Genomic DNA, 17,873 nt, shown 5'->3' on the forward strand with positions numbered 1-17,873 from the left:
ATGGTACAATAGCCAGTGAGAAGTTTCAAAGCCCAACCTAAGACAGTAGATAGGGAGAACCTAATTCACTGGCGATAAAGGAATTAGAATCAACACAAATCAATAACTGGTTCGAATCAATTTGTTATGGAAAGTGAGGGAGAGAGTGTGATAAAGGATGGCTCCTAGCTCTCTTGCCTGGACATTTTAGTAGATGGCAGTGCTATCGTATTCATGAGTCCATTCGGGGGGAGGAACTACACAGTAATTTGAACAGGGAAAGTTTTACATGAATACAAAGAATTATTAACTGTAATAAGGAATTAGAGTAACAAAGGATTAGCTAATAAGAGAACTCTAAAGAATATGTATTAATAGTAGAATAAGGGGAAGTCACTCACCCCAGTACTGAAATATCCCACCCAATGCAGAGCCTTCACCCCACCCCCAAGGGCATGGCCATGGCTCAGTGCCTGGCAGAGAAGTCAGTGTGGTGCCACTCCAGTGGAACTGTAGTAAGTGCACCGCGTAAATATAAAGCAGTTCACAGGGAGGTGTCTCGCTGGAGGTACTCTGCTACAAAACCAGAGAGGGTGCTGATGGAAGCTGCTGGCCACTAGGTGAGTCTGGTGCTGGAAAAGCCAACCTGTGCTGCATCAGAGAACACACTGGAATCAGAAAAAGGAAAAACATTTCCTTCTGCAGTATCTCTCCAGTGCCCTCTGCTGACAAGGTTTCGATGCCAGCTGGAGTAGAAAAATAAAGGACCCAGACCCATTTTCACAGAGCAGTTAAAAAGGGTGAATTTGGAGCAGAGACAATAAATCAGTAAGGGCCCAGTTCACCTCACTCCTGTGACTACTCAGCTTCCATATGCACCCTTTCACATACATTTGTGAGTCATCGGTATGCCATTCTATCTTTCAGTTTGGCCAGCCATTTTCCACTGATGGAATATGTAATAAGACCAGTTAATTCCACAGGCATGAGCCAATTGTTGCGGTTCTTTTGCTGTGAAATGAGTGCCTTAGTTAGGCATAATGCTGTGAGGAGTGTCATGACTACTGGATAAGGCACCCTGTAAGACCATGGATTGGAGTCCTGGCTGAAACTCTACAGACAGGGAAGACAACCCGTAACCAGAATACATGTCTATATCTGTGAGGACAAATTTCTGCCTCCTTTGTCGCTCACGGAGAAATTGCTGAGGCACTATGCTAGTGGAGCTTGCTACAGATTGTCCTTCAGGGCTCTGGGAAAAGCCATTTGTGGGGAGTATCTCACTAGAGGAACTCTTCTGCTAAACTGCTTGGAGTTATGAGGGAATGCTGGGCCACTGAGTGCTTCAGGAGCCAAACACTGGAGAAGCTGAGCACTGCCTGAAGCCCACCAAGTGAACACACTGGAACCAGCAAGCAAAAACTTTTCCTCCTTCAGTGTCTCTCCAGAGTCCTCTACTGACAAAGCCTCAGTGTCAGCTGGCAAAGGAAAAAATACGAAAAGAGCCCAGATCTATTTTCACAGAGCAATCAAAAATGGTGAATTTGGAGCTGAGAGATGATAATAACTGGTATAGCCATTATTTGAGATAAGAAATATAAGAAACTGAAGTTGCTCTGCAAAGTACGTCCTGATATCCAGTAAACAGTAGAAAATCTGGATATGGAACTCAGGAGAGATAGGACTGGAGATAATAAGTTTGTAACTAATTAAACATGGATGCTAGTAAAAGCTACAAGGATAGTTTGATCAGAGAGTAATGAACCAAAGTCAAAGTCTTGGGGAAATTATGACACTTAAGGAAAGATGGTGGGAAATGGGACAAGTTAGAGCAGAATAGAACAATTTTGCAAAAGCCAAGCAGGCATAGAGTTTTGAAAAAAATGGTTGTTAGGGAATGAATTTGACTCTTAGGGGTGAGGGGTAACTTTAGCCAAGGGCCTTATAAGAGGTCTGATAGGTTAAGGGAGATTGCCACATTTGACACTTTGACAGTCTCCAAAGAAATGTCAGAGTGTTGGGGGATGGTTGTGAAGAAGATGTAGTGTGCTACTCTTTTTTAAGAAAAATATTAGGGTAGGCAAAAATAATGTGGACTATCAACAGGTTAGAGAGACTTGGGAGGAAGAAGAGTTGACTGGATTTGGTTACAGGATTGGATGTGGAGAGTGAGGTAAAGAGTTCGAGATGGCTGGCCTTGGATGTGTCAGTGAGAAAAGGGAAAAGGGTTATCGATATTCAAAGGAGGGCTCTTAAAAGTGCTAAAAGGTAGTGGATTTAGATATCTGACCTATAGGTGGAACAGGACTACAAGAAACTAAAGGCATTTTATGTATCTTCCTTTGGTTTAAAAAAAAAAAAAAAGAGCCTAATTGCTCTAAGTTGTGTAAACCATGTAGGCAAACAACATTCTCTCAGAGGAACTTTAGTAAAATAGAGATGGTATATTGATGCATTGTACTGTTATCAGCCTCTGCTTCCTGCCTTTCCACTTGCCTGGAATGAGGGTGGTTAACTTATGGTGGTGGTAAGTGGCAGACATCTCAAAAAAACAGCAATTGCAAAGAAAGATGAGATTTGAAGATTGAGAAAATGTGAAGAATGGGGAGATGAAAAAAGAATGCTTTCTTAAGACAAAAACCAAGGTTTGAAACTTTGTGATTGGAAGAATGAAGCTGCAGCTTTCCAGTTCCATGGAGGAACAGATTTGATTGGAAATACCATGTGCTTGGTTCCACCTATGCTATAAGGGACAATGGGGCATTTGAGTGAATATGCTTAGCAGCAGTTAAAGATGTGAGACGGAGCTCGGGAGTGAAGTCAAAGCTAGATATTTATATTTGAGGGTCACTTGAATGGAGGTGACTGTTATTATCTTAACAGTGAATGAAGTCTCTAAGGGAAGTGAGTTTATAGAGAGATAATCAAAAGACTGAGGTACTGACTGAGCCTCGGTATATCCAAGGAAATGCAATAGTTATGAAATGCAGGTACTTTTTTTTTTTTTTTTTTTTTTACCTATCCTTGTCAAAGTAGAAGTCAATAATCTCAGTTTGGAAAGTGAGTATTTTTCTACTGTAAATGTATCTGAAACCAATTAGTTTGTCTTCCTTCTTGACAGTGTTGTCCTTTGCCTTTTTTAGGAATGTTACAAGACAAACGAATGGAGATAGATAAACATAGCCTAAATATCGGTGATTACAATCGAGCGGTCGGGAAAGGCCCTGGTTCTCGGCCTCAGATTTCCAAAGAGTCTTCCATGGATCGCAGTCCTTATTTTGATAAGGTACATTTTGTTCGTATGTTTTTTTAACCATGTGGCTAATAAACCAATAGACTTAATAGCATAATTTTCACATTACTATTTTAGAACATTTTATATAATCTCATATAAAATGTTACTGAATTTGTAGTTTGTTGTTCTTTTTATGTCTCAGTTTAACCTGGTAACTGCATTTGTATTTTCTTCTTAATCCCCTAAAATATGTTTGGTTCTTCTTATGTACTCTAGAATTAACACTAATCTGATCTCTTCTGTTTTCTACCTGTTTCCTGTTGATGCTGGAATGTCATGTGACTTCTCTTCTGTTCCTGCAATGATTTCTCCCTTCCACTTGCTTGCTTGGCTGGTGTTGCACATCTTTCTGTCTGTCCAATCAGGATGGCATTGTAGCAGATGAATCCCAAAACATGCAGTTTATGTCCAGTCAAAGCATGAAGCTTCCCCCTTCAAATAGTGCACTACCTAACCAGGCCCTTGGCTCCATAGCAGGGCTGGGTATGCAAAACTTGAATTCTGTTAGACAGGTAAGTCCACATGAGTATTTTAGGCTCTGTATTGAATGATTTGTATAAATAATAAGATCTCTTATGTGTACTTCCTGTGTTTATATCAGCAATACCATGTGGTAATGAGATGTTTGTCTCTGAAGAATCTCACTGGTGTTTTTGTTGTTTGTGTGTTTTTGTAGAATGGCAATCCCAGTATGTTTGGTGTTGGAAACACAGCAGCACAACCCCGGGGCATGCAGCAGCCTCCAGCACAACCTCTTAGTTCATCTCAGCCTAATCTCCGTGCTCAAGTGCCTCCTCCATTACTCTCCCCTCAGGTGAAAAAGCTTCCGTTATATTCTCTTCTATTTACCTGGAAAAGAACCTTGAATAATTTTATATTCCAATGAGATGACTGGTTGATTATAGTATTTACTGGCATCTTTGAGATGCAGCTAATTCTCAATTAGCTATTATTACAAAAGGATGTAGGAAGGATGAAAAAAAACGAGTCAAAGATAATTGAAATCTAAAATTCACCATTCTCTTCATTAAAACATCTTGAGGAAGAGGGCAATAGCAAAGGAAAATTGACTGGTTTAAGATTCATCTTCTGTCATCCTTTATATAACCCATGAGAGTATTTGTGAACGATAAATTAGTAAAACAGAGAATGATAAGTAGGAAAGAATTTAACTCTCTAAACAAGTAGTCCACAAATTGCTCTATTGATCATTTAAAACACACAGTACATTTAGCTAGTTTGGGTTATTTTATCACTGTTATTAACTTACCATTTGATTCTAAGGTTCCAGTTTCATTGCTGAAGTATGCACCAAACAACGGTGGCCTGAATCCGCTCTTTGGCCCTCAACAGGTAGCCATGCTGAACCAGCTATCCCAACTAAACCAGCTTTCTCAGATCTCCCAGTTACAGGTAAGGAGATGAATAGCAATAGTTAGTACACATTTACTGAGCACCTACTATATGCTGAATGCTAGGTTCTATGCAGGAAGTACTGCAGTAAACAAAACAGGCACAGTCATGTTCCTCATAGAGCTGATGGTCTACCAGGGAAGACAAATAGTAAACATATGTGAGAAGTGTTTTGAAGAAGTGCAGGGTGCTGTGGGAAGAGGCCCAGCCAAGTCTGGGGTGGTAGGGGCAGGTAGGGTGATCAGAAAACGTTTCCCTGATGATGTGAATGTTTAGATTGAACAAAAGAGTAAATTTTAGCAGAATGGCTAGAAATCAAAGGATGAAATTATACTAGATGAGGCAGGAGATGTTGTTGGCTGGATCAAGCCATGCCTTTGTAGGTCAGCCTGCCATAGTCGTTCTGAAGTGTCTTCAGATATAATGGTGTGGTAATAACCTCCTTGCAATCTTTCCTCAGCGATTGTTAGCGCAACAACAGCAAAGGGCGCAGAGTCAGAGAAGTGTGCCTTCTGGTAACCGGCAGCAGCAAGACCAGCAGGTAGATCAGATCTTCCACTTGCTATGCTGTTCTTTGTCTTAGTAAACTCAACTCATATCAGTTCCATTATAACAAGGGACTCAAAATATCTGATTAAAATGGCATCTTTTATGAAAGTATAATTGAAAATGGCGTTTATTAAGTCTGCTCTTTGCCCGGAAGTTGAATTAACTAGTATACTGTGATTGTTCACCTTTCTGTGAAAAGGAAGTGAATTCAGAAGTGAAGAAAAATATGTGTATATTTGCCAAGACTTTTTTCCAATCATTTCCCCATCACTTTTCCCAAGGGTCGACCTCTTAGTGTGCAGCAGCACATAATCCAACAGTCTCGTCAACTTGATCCAAACGTGTTGGTGAAGCAACCGACTCCGCCATCTCAGCAGCAGTCACTCCATCAGCCAGCCATGAAATCGTTCCTTGAAAATGTCATGCCCCACACTACACCTGAGCTGCAAAAAGGGCCATCACCAATAAATGCTTTCAGCAACTTCCCTATAGGTAGGTTTCTGCTTGGCCAAGGCGTTCATCAGACATATGGGTATCTCAGCTCTGCATCCTTCTCTCTTGCCTTTATAGTTTTGTTCCCATGTGAAAACTACATTAGCTGTTCCCTCCCTGAGAGCTGCCTTAGGCCTCTTCTAGGTTTAGCCTATCATCATGCTCCAGGGAAGGTCTCTCTCTGGTCAAGAAAATCATACTCTTTCAAAATTCCGCACTCATTTTAAGTGGGTGAAAATAAAGGAAACATTTCTTTTTCAGACCCACATATCTTAATTATTAGAATATGAAGGGGAGGAAAAGGCCTCAATTATTAGAAACAGCACAGCAGGAAAATTTTGAGCAGCAGTGCTTTGGGGAAACAACTGGAAAAGATCACATTTGTAGGATTGCCCGTGCATGCAGCACCTTCTGCTCTCCTTCTTTTACTACGTATCCAGGCTTTTATTCAGTTTCTCCCATGGAAATTACAGTCTTGTATATTTTCTCCTCCCCTAGGTCTCTTTTATCTTTGTGCCCTCGATTATATTTTGACCCTTGATTGTTCACACCCTGCTTTTTTCTTTCTCTCTTTTCCCTTACTATAGTTTCTTGTAAACATTTGTTGGTTGCCAGCTCAACCATGTTGAAAACAGTTAGCTAGCACGTTAGCACATTCTGGGCAGTGGGTGGAGGTTGGGGCCTGCTGCTCCTTTACTCTGTGGCTCAGCTGATACATGATTTGGGTCTCCCTGGTATTACCGTGTACTCTCAGCTCAGGTGTAAGTTGCACTTTGAGGCCTTGGGATTGTTAGCAATCTCTATAGCTTACATTTCCAAAAGCAGTTCCTCTTGTGGGTTACCATTGCAGGTGAATACCGTAGGAAAGCATCTGGTGGTGACCAGGTGATCCCAGAAAGGTATACCCAGGTATGGTGAGAGATTTTGGTCTCACCAGCGAAGGGCAGTATCTATCATGGTTAGACTCTACACACTTGACATATAAATTGAGCCAGTGGGAGGATAAGTTTCTGAATAAGGGATTTCCTATCCTGGCTGGCTTTTCAGCCTCAGATACTTCTTCCCAATTAAGACAGTCTGCTTAACCCATGCGAACACCGGTACGATTGCCTAAATCAGGTTCTCTGAAGTTTTATTGGAACGTGGCCATGCCCTTTCATTAACCTGTTGTCAGTAGCTGCTTTCTCACTACAAGGGCAGAGTTGTGTAGTTGCAGCAGTGACCTTATGGTCCACAAAGCCTAACATATTTACTATCTAGCCCTTTACAGGAGAAGTTTTGCAACCCTTAGTCTAATTGATGCATCCAGAGAACAGCATATTTAACTGTTCTTCGCAGATATTGAGATGATATTGAAGAATTCGTATTATTAAAACTTTTAAGTGTGAAAGACTTAATATCACATATACTCTCATCAGAACCATGAGTTTTAAACCATTTTTTCTGAAACTTTAGGGTGTCTAAAAACCACCCAGTGTGTTTTAAACATGCATATTTAGCTCCAGTTGGAAAGTCTCCGTTTTTTTACAAGCATCTCGGCTGATTCTGATGTCAATGGTCCCTGGATCACACTTTAAGAAACCCCAGCACCTAAGATAGAAATTTCTGTCCTTGTTCCAAGAGAATATCTAAGTCTGAAAAGCACCATCATATCAGAGTTCAAGTAAGAAGTGTTCCGTTTGCATAGAGCTCTTAATGCATGGTGCCCTTGGGAATTGGTTAATCAGATATATTTTATTAGAGGTAAGCTCTAAACTTTCAAATTTGGCCTCCTTAAAAATTTTTTCCTCTTATTTTGCCAAGGAATTTAAAAATAATCAAAATTATATTGAGAAATATCTTTCCATGTTAGGGTAATTAGAGTATTAAAAATCTTATGATTTGAAAACATCGTACTGTTGAGGGCTAGAGTATTTACGATCATATGTGTTTCTCTCTCTGATAACCAAACTGAGGCTCTTTCCCCTGACACCGTGTTGCCTGACCTTGGCCAGGAGTCCAGCGTGTCTGTTCTGACCATCTTTCTTCTGTCTGTTATCATCTGGCTTTGCCACATTTGCAGGATGGTATTTATTAAGGAACATTGAACAAGATTGAAAACACTGGATTAGTTACATGTTGTTTCTCTAGAAAATAGAAGTGGTGGTACCAGAAGGAATATGTGCTATATTTTTGTAAGTTTTTAAAATTTTTATATTTTTAAGGCTTGAACTCAAACTTGAATGTAAATATGGATATGAACAGTATTAAAGAGCCACAGTCAAGACTAAGGAAGTGGACTACAGTGGACAGCATTTCTGTGAACACATCTTTGGATCAAAACTCCAGCAAACATGGTATAAAATATTCTTCGTTTTGCCTTAAAAGAAAAAAAAAAAAAAAAAAAAACCTGGACAGTACTAAATTTCAGCCACTTTGTTTTAAATATATATATATTCGAGCCAAATTTTCCTACTTTACCTCATTAAAAAAAAAAAGTACTTTCAAAAGAAAAGCAGAATTCACCTATATTATGCTGTTTTACAAAAGAGAGCTCAGATTATACATTTCTTAAAAAAGTATTCCTCCTTTTGATCATTTAGGTTTTTTCAGTTGATTAAATTGTTCTAATGTTCTTTCTATTAATATTTACTCCATTTAATCTGTAATATATTCATAGTCGAGCCTTAAGCTTTCTACTATAATTAGATTTCTGTGAATTTCTTATATAGTGACAGATTTTCTTTATGTATTTTGTTCCTTTGTGTAGGTTATCTTATTATCTTCTCAACATTATTTTTAGAAATGCCATTTTCATCATATTTAATATCCATTCATCCAGCCAATATTAATGGGGTATCTTCTGCTTTCTAGGGTCCCTGGTAGGCACTTGGAATACATACATACATATATATGTCCAGCTGTGTGTATGTAAGCAAGTAAAATCACTTGCCGTGAAGGAGGTTTAGTACCATATGATAGCTCCTATAAAAGTTAATATGGATAATAGTAGAAATAGTATAATAATACAAAGTACTGTAGGAGTATTGAGTGAGGAATACCTAATTACAGATGTGGCAGGTCTGGATAGGCTTTATAGAGAGACCCATCCTGAACTGAGTCTTAAAGTTTACCAAACAAACAATGTAGAGGAAGAAAAACCAAGAGAGAATCGCATATGGAAAGCTCAGAGACAGGAGAGCCTGATGAGTTCTGTGAAGTGTATCTGGGCAAATGTGGAGGTGAAGGTGCAAATGTGAGAATGGAGGAAGATGAAGCTGCAATAGTAAGTCCTAGAGCAAATCATGAAAAACTTTTATGCCATAAAGGATTTTAATCATGCAAATGGTGGCCATCTAGAGGCAGGAAAGACTTAGAGTAGTCTGAGTGAGAGATAAAGAAGGCAGTTGTTATGAGAGGGCATGCATGCATCGAAGAGTTTTAGAATTAAGGGAAAAATGACTTGCTAACAACTCATTGATTCAACAAGTATACGGTTACCTTTGATGTGCCTTCTATGCCTCCATCCTCCTTTGGTCTTCCCCTTGACTCTGCTCAAGAGTCGTCTCCAAGAAACGTGCCCCAGACTTTGTTCCTCAATAACTTCTCTTTATATGTCCGTGTTGTATATAAGTATCCACTTAGGCCTGTCTCCATCACAGGACCATAACTCTCTGAGGACAGCGTTCGTGCTGTGTTTATTTTGTGGCCTCACTGAGCACATTGCAGCACGCTGAACATTTGCTAGGTGAAAGGATGAGTGGGTGATAATGCAATTAATGACAGTAAGTGCAGGGATTGAAGCAGGCTTGGTGTGATAATTAAGTGGTTTTAGACTCATTGAATGTGGTGTTTTGGGGATAGTTCAATGTGAAAAACTCCAATAAGAAGTTAGAAATAAGGCTCTAGCACTCAGGAAAGAATCCTGGTAACGCAGTGATTAAGCACTCAGCTTCTAACCCAAAGGTTGGCAGTTCGAACCCACGCAGTGGCTCAGCAGAAGAAAGACCTGGCAACCTGCTTTCCTAAAGATTAGAGCCAATAAAACCCTACGGAGCAGTTCCGCTCTGTCACACGGGGTCTCTGTGAGTTGAAACCGACTCCGTAGGACCGAACAGCACCGGAGCGCAGTGTTCATAACAATGTCAGAGCCATAGCGTGGATGAATTTGCCCAGGGTGAAGGAGCATGCAGAAGGAAAAGAACGAGGCCAGAATCCTGGAGCCACTAGTATTTAATAAGAGACCTGGAAATGCGTGATTAAAGAGGTGTGGCGTGGAAACCCAGAAAAATGTATCTGTCTTCTCCAGTTTGTGCATTTTGCCTTCTCTGTTTTTTGCATATCTGGCGTCGTCAAGTTTCTTTGTGAAAATGAAATACTTCCTCCCTTTCACTGGTGTTGTAGGTATAATGTATATTGTGTATTCTCAAGTGCTTCATAAACTTACACAGGACATACTGGTCTATAGTCTGCGTTACGCAAATTGGGTATCATATCGTGGCAGCACCGTTTTGAAGTCGAACACACTTGGGATTCAGTTCCAGTTTCTTGGCCTCTCCAAGCCCCAGTGCTTGCATATGTAAAATGGAAACGACACATTGTAAAATGGTTGAGGGGATCCAGTGAGACAATATCTGTTAAGCTGGTTGCCTGGCACCTGACATGTGGGGGAGAGGGTTATATTTATTGATATGTTTTCATCTTTTCCTCTCTTTTTTGATTTAGTGTTTATTTCTTTATATTTTGCCCCCATGCCTTCTGTGCATAGACTGTTTTCATCTACACAAATCTTTATCCTGAGCAGTGTGCGTTTTAAAGTTTTCTAATAATTAGTAATACGAATTAGTTATTTTTATCTGCTTCCCTAATTCAAGAGGTTTTTATTTTATTTTATTTTTACTTTAGCAGGCTGTGTAACTAATGTTAACCAGTCCAGTGTCAGCAGTGCTCAGTTCATGGATGTTATTGTGGATATCTCCAAGCTCTTATTTTATCCCTTTCAAAATTGGGAATATCTGATAGGATTTCTTATGTTTGGTTGCTCATATTCCTTCTTCATTGTTGTATTTTTTCTTCCTTGTAACAATGACTTCAAAACTATGCCTTGATCTGGTCTAGTTTGGGTTTTCATCTCTACCAAAAAAAAAAAAAAGTTATTTTATATCTGTAAGAACCTTCGGAATTTCTAGTCTTAAAATGTTCTTGTGTGTGTGTGTGTGTATGCGCGCGCTTCAACTTAAACATTTCGTTGTGTTTAGAGAAAGTTTTTTTTTTTCTAAGCAAAAACCTAACTTGTATCGTTCTATATCGCCTTGTATCACTCTCCATCTGGCAGTTCAATGCCTCCTATATTTAGTCCCTCTTTTTGATTATTGTGATCGTTTATCTATTGATTTCCATGATTTCCTGTTATGTGTATTATTTTGTTTATTTATTTATTTTTTAGAATTAGTCTTAATTTGTTTGTTTTTGTGCTTTCCCTATTTGAGTTGCGTTGATATCAGGACGTTCTGTTTTGTGACCTTGTATTGTGCTGGTACCTGATATTATTGGTCATCCGGCCAAACAATCTCCTTTAGCATTTCCTGCAGTCTTGGTTTAGTTTTTGCAAATTCTCTAAACTTGTGTTTATCTGTAAATATCTTAATTTCTCCTTCATATTTCAGAGAGAGTTTTGCTGGATATATGATCCTTGGTTGGCAGTTTTTCTCGTTCAGTGCTCTGTATACGTCGTCCCATTCCCTTCTTGCCTGCATGGTTTCTGCTGAGTAGTCTGAACTTATTGATTCTCCCTTGAAGGAAACCTTTCTTTTCTCCTTGGCTGCTTTTAAAATTTTCTGTTTGTCTTTGGTTTTGGCAAGTTTGATGATAATATGTCTTGGTGTTTTTCTTTTTGGATCAATCTTAAATGGGGTTCGATGAGCATCTTGGATAGATATCCTTTCGTCTTTCATGATGTCAGGGAAGTTTTGTGTCAGGATTTCTTCAACTATTTTCTCTGTGTTTTCTGTCCCCCCTCCCTGTTCTGGGACTCCAATCACTCGCAAGTTATCCTTCTTGATAGAGTCGCACATGATTCTTAGGGTTTCTTCATTTTTTAAAATTCTTTTATCTGATTTTTTTTTTCAGCTATGTTGGTGTTGTTTCCCTGGTCCTACAGAAGTCCCAGTCTGCATTCTAATTGCTCGAGTCTGCTCCTCTGACTTTCTGTTGCGTTGTCAAATTCTGTAATTTTATTGTTAATCTTTTGGATTTCTACATGCTGTCTCTCTATGGATTCTTGCAACTTGTTAATTTTTCCACCATGTTCTTGAATAATCTTTTTGAGTTCTTCAACAGTTTTATCAGTGTGTTCCTTGGCTTTTTCTGCATTTATCCTAATTTCATTTGTGATATCTTTAAGCATTCTGTATATTAGTTTTTTATATTCTGTATCTGATAATTCCAGGATTGTATCTTCATTTGGGAAAGATTTTGATTCTTTTGTTTGGGGAATTGGAGAAGCTGTCATGGTCTGTTTCTTTATGTGGTTTGATATGGACTGCTGTCTCCGAGCCATCACTGGGAAACTAGATTTTCCAGGTAGTCAGCTAAAAAAAAATGCAGTCAGATCCCTATCTGAATTCTCCCTCTGGCTCCGGGTATTCGGATATTAATGGGGCCGCCTGGGGAGGGTGGGGGAGGCATCGGAGAGCTGGGAGTGTAGCACCACAGAATATAGAGCTGAACACCGCGTTCACGCTCCGCCCCCGTCCGCCAAAATCCAGGCGGGACGGTCCCCGGCTAGGACACTGCTTTCCTTGCTCGGAGACCAGTCACTTCCTCCCGGGGACTTCTGCCTCCGGTACGCGGCACCGCTGGCGTGCACTGGGTGGGCGTTTCCCGCACAAACGGTTGGGCCAGCCCCCAGGGCCTATTCAGGCAAATATAATTGGGCCCCGAGGTCACGCCCCGCCCGTGTGGGCTCCCAAATCCCAGCGGGACGACTTCCTGGCTGGGACGCTGCTTTCCCCGTTCCGGGACCAGTCAAGAGAAAGTTTTTTTTTTTATTATAATCATACCAACCTTCCCATTGTTCTATCCAGGACTTTGAACTAGTTTGTTGTGGTTCACACTCCTACTGAGAATTTGCATTTCCATCCCAGATATATTGAATCAGAATCTGCATATTAGCAAGATCCCTAGGTGATTCTTAAGTGTAATAAATTTTGAGAACCACTGCTAGTGGTTCTTGGAATTGGTCCCTGACCAGTAGCGTTAGCATCACCTAGGAACTTGTTAGAAATACGGATTCCCAGCAGGGTTTCGAACTGGAATGAACCGGTTTGAGGCCCTGGTTCTGTCAGTTTCTCCCAGAATAGCTCCTTTCTGCTTAGTGGCTCTTTTCCTTCTCTTTTTATCTTTCTTTGTCCTAGAGGAGGCTGAGTCCTCTTCTTAGGTACATTCTTTTCATTTGTTTTACTTTCCTTTTTCCCTATTTTAAAAAACAATAGAGAAATTTTAATCATCCAGTTCCTACCATTAGTAATATTTTGTTTGTAGTTCCTTCTCCATTTCTTTCCTTTTTGAAGGAAATTAGCATCTTAGTTTGTATCCAGGAGAGAGCTCAAAACTGCCAGCCCTTGTTATGTTTTGTTAGACCCTCCCTATATTAAAAAAAATTTTTTTTGAACCAACATCTGTTTAAAAGTTTAGGAAATGTCATGTAAATTTTCAAATTTTTGACATCTCTGTAAATGTGAACATCTAGCAGCAGTGAAAGTCCCTGGCTGGCACAAATAGTTTGTGTTTGTCTGCAGACCTAAAGGTTGGTGGTTTAAACTCACCAAGCAGTGCCATAGAAGAAAGGCTTGGCAACCTGCCTCCATAAAGATACAGCAAAGACAGCCCCCTGGAGCCATTCTATTCTAACACATGGGGTCACTGGGAGTTGGAATCAACTCCATGGCAGTGGATATGGGTAGCAGCCCTGAGCCTGCCATCTTCCAAGGCAATGACCACCTGCCGCTGAGTAGCTGCTGCCCATGTTCTTGTTTGACACTGCCACTTCCCGTTGTCTCTTTACTTGATGGTGTTATTTGCCATTTTTCCTTGCATTTACTCAGGAGTGTTCTTTTTTCCTCCCTTTCTGTCCCTCTTTCATTCTCTCTCTCACACGCACACACAGCCATTGGTGGAGAAATATCTCACTGTGCTCATGTTCCTGTCTAACAGACCATGGGGTTTTTCCTATAGCCAACCTACTTCACTTGATTACACTACCTGATTGGCCTTTTTGGCATTTGTGTGTCCCGTTGTAGTAGAAAATAAACCAGTTGCTATTGAGTAGATTCCAACTGACAGTGACCCCATATATGTCAGAGTAGAACTGTGCTCCATTAGGTTTCCAGTGGCTGATTTTTTGGAAGTAGATTGCCAGGCCTTTCTTCTGAGGTACTTCTGGGTGGACTTGAACCTCCAACCTTTTGGTTGGCAGCTGAGTGCATGAACTATTATCATCACCCAGGGACTCCTGTAGTAGAAAATAACCAGTTGCTATTGAGTTGATTCTGACTCATAGCAACCCTATAGGACTGAGTAGAACTGCCCCATAAGTTTTCCAAGACTATAAATCTTTTTAGAAGCAGACCACCACATCTTCCTCCCACACAGTGGCTAGTGGGTTCAAACTGCTAGCCACTACACCACCAGGGTTCCTAGTAGAAAATAAAAAAATAGAGGGCCGTTATTCCATAACAGTTGAGTAGTACATATATAGTTTTTAAACAGGAATGATCTAATAGCCGTATGTGGACTTGTATCAGAAATAGGCTGAGCCTGGGGAAGGGAGAGGCCTGACTGGAGGTAGCAGCCATCATTCAGGCCTGTGGTGAAGACCCTGACTGGCACTGATGTTGTGAGTGGAGTTAAGTAATGCTGGCATTGCACAGTACTTAACATAGATTGCATCGATTTGCAGCATATCTTATAAGGTAGGTTTCATATTTATCCCCATCTTACTGAAACTCATACAGCTCATAAGTTGCTGAGCAGAGCAGGCAAATCCTAGACACCTTCTATGTCTAGAGGTCCCCAAGAGTACCCTCAGGTTCAATGATTTCCTGGAAATACAGAACCAAAAAAAATTTGTTATACTCACAACTGTGGTTTATTACAGTGAAAGAATACACGAATGGAAAAAGGAGCATAGGGTGGAGTCCAGCAGAAATGAAGCAGAGCTTCCAGTTGTGCTCTCCCAATGGAGTTGCATGGACAGTGCTTAATTCTCCCAGCAACTGTGTGTGACAACGTGTACAAAGTATTGCCAACCAGAGAAGCTCACCTGAGCTTTGGTGTGCTTGGTTTTTTGGGGGGTGGGGGGGTATCAGTCACATAGATGTGGAGCACCCACATGACCAATCTTAGCTACTCAGTGTCCAGCCTTGCCCCGCCAAGAGGTCAAACAGATGACAGCATGGCCTAGAGCTCCAGGTGAGGAAAAATAGGTGTTTGTCATAAACCACATTGTTAGCATATATAGCTGTCCCTAAGTGTCTGCTCTGGATTGGTTCCAGGACCCCTGCGGAACCCGAAATCCGCGGATGCCCAAGTCCTTTGTGTAAAATGACGCAGTATTTGCAAATAACCTATGCATATCTTGCCATATACTTTAAATCATCTCTGGATTACTTATAATACCTAATATAGTATAAATGCTATGTAAAGAGTTGTTAATGCCTAAACACTTAACACTGAATGCGTCTCAGTCTTTGCAAGGATATTATCAGGAACCAAAGAGACCATTTTTGCCATTGTAGGGGCAGCGCTAACACTCCCACAAATTTCGGCTTCTTTCTGCTCTATCGCGCAAATTTCTCGATTCGTACTTACCTTACGGCCCGCTTTGGCAAGTGACATACCATTTTTCAAAAGATCTGAGTTTTTTTTTTTTATGTCGAGAGAGAGCACTTTATTCTCCCTTTTAACTTTTTGTTTTCCTCCCTGAATATTTTTGATCAGTGGTTGGTTGAATCTGAGGATGTGGAATCTGCAGAACCTGGTGTGGCCCAAAGCCTCAGATATAAAAATAAGTACCCTAATCAGGCAGAGTATTCCAAAGGCTTAGAAGTTATCTCCTAGGAAAGAGATGAGAGTAGCCTGACCTAGTGTAGTCATGATTCAAAAACTAAGTAGGAAGCAGAATCAACAGGACTCAGTGATTATCACAGTAAGGGAGATGGAGGAGGCAAGAGAAACTTCTTGTTTTCTAGCTTAAGCAACATCACATTTATGTTCGTATGATTAGTATGACATCCATTTTTTACTCACTGAATTTTTTTTTTTATTGTGGTGAAATATAACATTTGCCATTTTAACCATTTTTAGGTGTGCAATTCAGTGCTATTAATTACGTTCACCATGTTGTGCAACCATTCATTTTCAAATATTTTTCATCCCCTTAAACAAAAATTTGGTATACCTTAAGTACTGACTCCCCGTTTTCCCTTCCTATCAGCCCCTGGAAACCACTTATTAGTGGTTTAAAAAAAAAAAAAACTTTTCTGTATGCATTTGCCTACTCTAAGTATTTCATGGAAGTAGAGCCACACAGTATTTGTTCTTTTGTGCCTGACTTGTTTCACTCAGTGTAGTGTTTTGAAGGTTCATCCATGTTGAAGCATGTATCAGAACTTAATTGAACTTTATGGCTGAATAATATTCCATTGTATGGATAATAGCACATTTTGATTATCCTTCTGGCTGATGTACGTTCTGATGCACATTTTAGTTTCTACTTTGTGGCTGTTGTGAATAGTGCTGCAATTAACATTGGTACACATACATGGAGCCCGGGTGGCACAGTGGTTGAGAGCTATGGCAAGCTACACTTGCTAACCAAAAAAAGGTTGGCAGTTCAAATCATCAGCCACTCCTTGGAAACTCTGTGGGGCAGTTCTACTCTGTCCTGTAGGGTCTCTGTGAGTTGGAATTGACTCAACCACAGTGGGTTGGGTTTTTTGGTTTTTTATACATGTATCTATTTGAGTCCCTACTTTCAAGTCTTTTGGGTATGTACCCAGGAGTGGAATTGCTGAGTCACGTGGTAATTCTGTTTAACTTTTTAAGGAGCCTCCAAATTATTTTTCACAACAATTGCACCATTTTATATTCCACCAGCAATGGATGAGATTTCCAAATATTCTGTATCCTTGCTAACACTTGTTATTTTCTGTTTCTGATATTAACCATTCTAGTGGGTGTGAAGTAGTGTCTCATTGTGTTCTTGATTTGCATTTCCCTAATGATACGAATCGACTCGGCAGCAGTGGGTTTTTTGCTGGCTTAATGATACTGGTGTTGAGCATCTATGCTCAGTGCTTCTTGGCCATTTGTGTATCTTCTTTGGCGAAATTTTTATTTGAATCCTTTGTCCAATTTTTAATTGGGTTATTTGTCTTTTTGTTGTTGAGCTGTTGGTGTTCTTTTTATATCCTGAATATTAAGCCCTTATCAGAGATAATGATTACCACATATTTTCTCCAATTTTGTGGGCTGTTCTTCACTTTCTTGATAAGTCATTTGATGAACAAGTCTATCTATTTTGCCTTTTGTTGCTCGAGCTATTGGTGTCATATTTAAGAATCAAATTCATTGTTGAAATTATTTCTCAGAGCATTTCCTCTGTTTTCTTCTAAGAGTTTTATGGTTTTAGGTCGTAATAGTCATTGATCCATTTTGAGTTAATTTTCATATATGGTGTGAGGTATGGGATCTAACTTCATTCTTTTTCATGTGGCGATTCAGTTGTCCCAACATCATTTATTAAAGAGATTCTTTTTCCCCCAATGACTGGACTTTACACCATTGTGGAAAATCATTTGACCATAGATATATGGGGTTATTTCTGAACTCTAAATTCTATTCCATTAATCTATATTTCTATCCTTATACCAGAGTCCTGGTGGGACAGTGGTTAAGCGTTCAGCTGCTAAACAAAAGGTTGGCAGTTTGATTCTTATCAGCGACCCCTTAGAAATCCCACAGGGTGTCTACCGTGTCCTGTAGGGTCGCTATGAGTTGGAATCAACTCAGTGGCAATGGGTTTTTTGGTTTTTTTTTTTTTTTAATCCTTATGCTAGTACCAAACTTGATTACTGTAGCTTTATAGTACATTTTGAAATTGGGA

At 40.0% G+C, this 17,873-nt stretch overlaps 1 protein-coding gene across 19 annotated transcripts in view; it reads left to right on the top strand.

The window, feature by feature from the left end:
• The window catches only part of TNRC6A (trinucleotide repeat containing adaptor 6A), a 236,294-nt gene that overhangs the window by 200,375 nt on the left and 18,046 nt on the right, over positions 1-17,873 (top strand). For all 19 annotated transcript variants that reach the window (XM_023558847.2, XM_023558846.2, XM_064295709.1 and 16 more), the window contains 6 exons: positions 3,123-3,265; positions 3,951-4,088; positions 4,559-4,687; positions 5,148-5,228; positions 5,518-5,728; positions 7,933-8,064. In XM_023558847.2, the coding sequence (XP_023414615.2) occupies positions 3,123-3,265; positions 3,951-4,088; positions 4,559-4,687; positions 5,148-5,228; positions 5,518-5,728; positions 7,933-8,064 (834 nt within the window). The remainder of the gene's footprint in view (positions 1-3,122; positions 3,266-3,950; positions 4,089-4,558; positions 4,688-5,147; positions 5,229-5,517; positions 5,729-7,932; positions 8,065-17,873) is intronic.

This window comes from Loxodonta africana, chromosome 12, assembly GCF_030014295.1.
Source record: "Loxodonta africana isolate mLoxAfr1 chromosome 12, mLoxAfr1.hap2, whole genome shotgun sequence".
Taxonomy (NCBI): Eukaryota; Metazoa; Chordata; class Mammalia; order Proboscidea; family Elephantidae; genus Loxodonta; species Loxodonta africana.